We start from the raw sequence: 5231 nt of genomic DNA, 5'->3' as shown, positions 1-5231 counted from the left end.
GTGTGTGTGTGTGTGTGTGTGTGTGTGTGTGTGTGTGTGTGTGTGTGAGAGAGAGAGACTGGGGGTTCACAGTGTTAGTAGCTCAGAGCCAGCTGAGGCTGCAGTGGAGACAGACAGAGACAGAGGCACTGAGCAGCACATAGAAAACACCATCAAATGTTGAGTTGTGTGGGACTGGGATATCTGGATTTTGGGAGGAAATCTGTCAGGTGAGATGAGTGTTATGTTTCCTAAATGCCTACGTGTGAGTCATTTTTTTTAGAGTGCACGTGGATTCGTGTTCAGCGGAGCGCCATTCCATTAGCCCGGTGTCATTAAAGCCACAGTTTGTACGGCGGACGCGTCATCAGAGAGGAAGGCGGCGACTGGTTGTTCTGATGATCCGTGTTGTCACTGCAGGTTGTAAGCTGCCCGCGGGGGGACAGGCGTCGGCATTGCGCCCAGAGCCGCAGGGAGAGGTGCGACCACGCTCATTCGACCTGCAGCAGGCCTCGGCTACAGACTTCTTATCAGGTACCAAGGTCACGTTCACCAGTCCAGACAGACGCTGCCCAGTGGAACGAATTAAGAATGTTTCAAGAAAGCTATGGCTTCCATGATAGCGCAGCAGTGGTTTTTAGGTGTCGCTCATGATGTTTTGATGTCTCAACAGGCCATTTTATGTTAATATTTATAAACAAGGAAGTGTATTAGTAGTCAGAATAGCTGGTTAATAATATCCGGTGATTGTGAACTCATGGGTTTCATTACAGAGAACTTTAACATTACTATCTAAACTAATATACAGTAACCAACAGATGGTGGACTCAAGTCTATTCTCAAGGGTCCATATATATATCTATATCTATATATATACAGTTGTGTGAAAAAGTGTTTGCCCCCTTCCTGATTTCTTATTTTTTTGCATGTTTGTCACACTTAAATGTTTCAGATCATCAAACAAATTTAAATATTAGACAAAGATAACACAAGTAAACACAAAATGCAGTTTTTAAATGAAGGTTTTTATTATTAAGGGGAAAAAAAAATCCAAACCTACATGGCCCTGTGTGAAAAAGTGATTGCCCCCTAAACCTAATAACTGGTTGGGCCACCCTTAGCAGCAACAACTGCAATCATGCGTTTGCGATAACTGGCAATGAGTCTTTTACAGCGCTGTAGAGGAATTTTGGCCCACTCATCTTTGCAGAATTGTTGTAATTCAGCCACATTGGAGGGTTTTCGAGCATGAACCGCCTTTTTAAGGTCATGCCACAGCATCTCAATCGGATTCAGGTCGGGACTTTGACTAGGCCACTCCAAAGTCTTCATTTTGTTTTTCTTAAGCCATTCAGAGGTGGACTTGCTGGTGTGTTTTGGATCATTGTCCTGCTGCAGAACCCAAGTGCGCTTCAGCTTGAGGTCACGAACAGATGGCGGACATTCTCCTTCAGGATTTTTTGGTAGACAGCAGAATTCATGGTTCCATTTACCACAGCAAGTCTTCCAGGTCCTGAAGCAGCAAAACAGCCCCAGACCATCACACTACCACCACCATATTTTACTGTTGGTATGATGTTCCTTTTCTGAAATGCCGTGTTACTTTTACGCCAGATGTAATGGGACATACACCTTCCAAAAAGTTCAACTTTTGTCTCGTCAGTCCACAGAGTATTTTCCCAAAAGTCTTGGGGATCATCAAGATGTTTTCTGGCAAAACTGAGACGAGCCTTTATGTTCTTTTTGCTCAGCAGTGGTTTTCGTCTTGGAACTCTGCCATGCAGGCCATTTTTGCCCAGTCTCTTTCTTATGGTGGAGTCATGAACACTGACCTTAATTGAGGCAAGTGAGGCCTGCAGTTCTTTGGATGTTGTTCTGGGGTCTTTTGTGACCTCTTGGATGAGTCGTCGCTGCGCTCTTGGGGTAATTTTGGTCGGCCGGCCACTCCTGGGAAGGTTCACCACTGTTCCATGTTTTCGCCATTTGTGGATAATGGCTCTCACTGTGGTTCGCTGGAGTCCCAAAGCTTTAGAAATGGCTTTGTAACCTTTTCCAAAATGATAGATCTAAATTACATTGTTTCTCATTTGTTCCTGAATTTCTTTGGATCGCAGCATAATGTCTAGCTTTTGAGGATCTTTTGGTCTACCTCACTTTGTCAGGCAGGTCCTATTTAAGTGATTTCTTGTTTGAGAACAGGCTTGGGTGTGGCTAGAGAAATTGAACTCAGCTTTCCAAAGATGTGATAAACCACAGTTAATTTATGTTTTAACAGGGGGAGGGCAATCACTTTTTCACACAGGGCCATGTAGGTTTGGATTTTTTTTCCCCTTAATAATAAAAACCTTCTTTTAAGAACTGCATTTTGTGTTTACTTGTGTTATCTTTGTCTAATATTTAAATTTGTTTGATGATCTGAAACATTTAAGTGTGACAAACATGCAAAAAAATAAGAAATCAGGAAGGGGGCAAACACTTTTTCACACAACTGTATGCCAAATCTTATGATTAGTGTTTTTGAGTGCTAAAGTAATGATATGCAGTGATGGACAGTTAATAATGCGTGAGACTGGTACTTTGCTAAAATGTAAAAACGTCTGACATCAACACCTTTCCTCCCCTTGCTTCCTCCCTCCTTGTTGTCTTCCTCCACCTCGCCCGCCCTAAATTATTCACGTGCTCATGCACCTCCTACTCCATCTTCTCCTCCCTTATTTTTCCTCCTTTGTTTACTCTGTCCATCTTTACTTCTTTCTCATTTCTCTCCCTAACCCCCCCCCCCCCCCCCCCCCACACACACACACACACACTTGTCGACTTTTCCCTCCTGCCCTTCCCCTCCTTGTTGATCTCCTTCCTCTTGGCAGCCTCCATGGCGGGTTATTCGGATCCTGTGGGCTCTCAGACCAGCCCTGCCCACATGATGGATACTGGCCGGACGGGAGCTTTTCCAGGTAGACTGACGCACTGCCACGCTGCACTAGAACTATGCTATGATGATAACAGCAGTGCTAATAATGGGCACTTCATAAACCTCAGCTCAAAATGTCATTTGAATATTTTACACGGCAATAGTCACACATGAATCATTTTAAAACAAAGTATTTCAAGCCATTCTTTATCAACACTGAAACAAAGTAAAGGCACTAACTTGTTTGAGATTATCTCTACATCCTTCATGTGTTCTACTTGTTAACTCAAACACTGATCATTGTCTGGGTTTAGCTTGAGTAGTGCAAAACTACTATGTGCATATGTTAACCTAGTCTGATGTCTACAGTCTACCATTAGCACATACCCTGAACACCAGAGATCTCAAACTCTGGAGGAGCGCATTATTACGTCCAATGAGCATAGCTCTTGATTTTATGAATCAATGTGTTGGTTCACTCCAAATCTTTTACATTATCCCAAGAAATATTTTGAGTGGAGAACAAAAGTACTTTCGGTCAAAACCCTAGTGAGAAGAATACGAGAGCTAACCGGTGATAACGCAGTCAAAGAACGTCTGTAACGGACCTGCAGTGAGCCGCTGTAGCAACCTCCAAACAGCAGCATCAGACAGTTAGCTGATCCCAGCTCTGTAGTTTTCCATATTTGTGTTTTTTATTAATTATTCTCTAGATTTGGTAAATGCTATGTTATGAAAAGGGGTTGATATTTTTTTAAATACACTGTTTCCCCTTCAATTATGGAGGATCGTTAAAACAAACATCATGGTATTTCACCAGCCAAATCTCTCTGCTCCTTACATCGCCTCTCTCATTAACGCTGTCACTCTCCAGACCAACAACTGGTCTGGAGTCTGCGCTCGTAAAATTCCCCTCCTGGTAAATGGCTTGTGGTGACGCAAAGCTTGTTTGCTGCACGCAGAACTGTAGCTGCTGTCACTAGCTTAGTCCACACACACACACACACACACACACACACACACACACACACACACACACACACACAAACACACACAGTATAAGACATGAGGCTGAGCTATGCTCAGATGAGCTGGGTATGCCAGCCTCGGCATACCCAGCTCTCTCTCACTGTTGCCCTAATGAGACCTGTCGTCTCGGAATTACTGCTTCCGGCTTGTACTCTAACTCTCTCTCACACAAACACACACATACATTCCTATCATAGCACACGTACAGTTGACTCTTCCATGAATTCCTACAAAATAACCCAATTTCCATCAATTTAGCATTTCACCTCGCAGCCTCACGCACAGTCTTGACTCATCTCACTCGTTCACATGTTTTGAGACAACACACACATATTCCTGATCTCACTCAGTATCTCTCACACATTCTGTACATGCTGAGGCCACGTATACAGAGCAGACAGACGACTCCCAGGAGCCGTATGTGTTGTTGTTTTTGACATTCTTGCTGCTGCCCCGTCTCCTAAAGATGACGTTCCCGTATTACGAAGCTGGATTGTCTATTACGTTTCCAGGGAACTAATTATTCTCCTGCAGGGGGGAGGATGGACTTTCACCCAGGAGACCTATGCTGATATGAAACATGCTTTTGTTTCAGAAACGTTCAACGTTCAACATATCTTGGTTTGCAGACATGTACAATGCCAACGTTTTATTTTGCCGACTGTTTCGTCTCATACCTTGACCTCTTTGGCTTCTTTAGAGTGTTAGTCGACTAAGAATTCATTTGGTGGACAGCCCTAGTGTACTCTACTGTACTCTACTGTATTTTTTGTTCATGGTGAGATGAATTATTAGTGTTTGAAAAGCTGCTACAGCTGCTCACTGTGCAAGAGAATCCCCAACACTGACCCTATACATCTGTGTGTCTGCCTGTGATTGTCAGCTTTGGTCAACGTGGAGGTCGGGGCTGCACCCCTCTCAGCAGAGAGGATTCAGAGTATAGCGGAACCCCATCATGCCACACCCGCAGTGGGTTCAGAAGCCCCCAAAGACCACAGCCCCATGCTGCCTGAACCCCAGACTCCTCGCAGCCCTCTGGATCTGTCATCAGGTAAGAAAACCTGTGTTGTAATGTATACCATTGATGTGTCCTGTGCTGCATCGTCTCCTTTGCTCCATAGAGGGGTGCCGTACACAGAGCAGCTGGTTGTCTTTGCTTTTCTATAGCTTCCTCCTCACACGCGCACACACACACACACACACACCCTGTCTCCGATGTGTGTTAGTCATACAGCTCAAGGTCAATGGACATCTAATGCTGACATGTGTAGGGTCTGCCATCATACCATGGCTGCTAGTCATGTACTGTGTG

At 44.3% G+C, this 5231-nt stretch overlaps 1 protein-coding gene across 1 annotated transcript in view; it reads left to right on the top strand.

Moving 5' to 3' along the window:
• LOC116399549 (microtubule-associated protein 4) overlaps window positions 1-5231 on the top strand; it is an 88076-nt gene that overhangs the window by 17431 nt on the left and 65414 nt on the right. Inside the window, exons 2-4 of the mRNA XM_031876775.1 lie at window positions 400-513; window positions 2847-2933; window positions 4803-4970. Coding sequence (XP_031732635.1) covers window positions 400-513; window positions 2847-2933; window positions 4803-4970 — 369 coding nt within the window. The remainder of the gene's footprint in view (window positions 1-399; window positions 514-2846; window positions 2934-4802; window positions 4971-5231) is intronic.

Source organism: Anarrhichthys ocellatus, unplaced genomic scaffold, assembly GCF_004355925.1.
Source record: "Anarrhichthys ocellatus isolate YVR2014 unplaced genomic scaffold, GSC_Weel_1.0 scaffold115, whole genome shotgun sequence".
NCBI classification, from domain to species: Eukaryota; Metazoa; Chordata; class Actinopteri; order Perciformes; family Anarhichadidae; genus Anarrhichthys; species Anarrhichthys ocellatus.
This window is presented reverse-complemented; position numbering and strand designations above follow the sequence as displayed.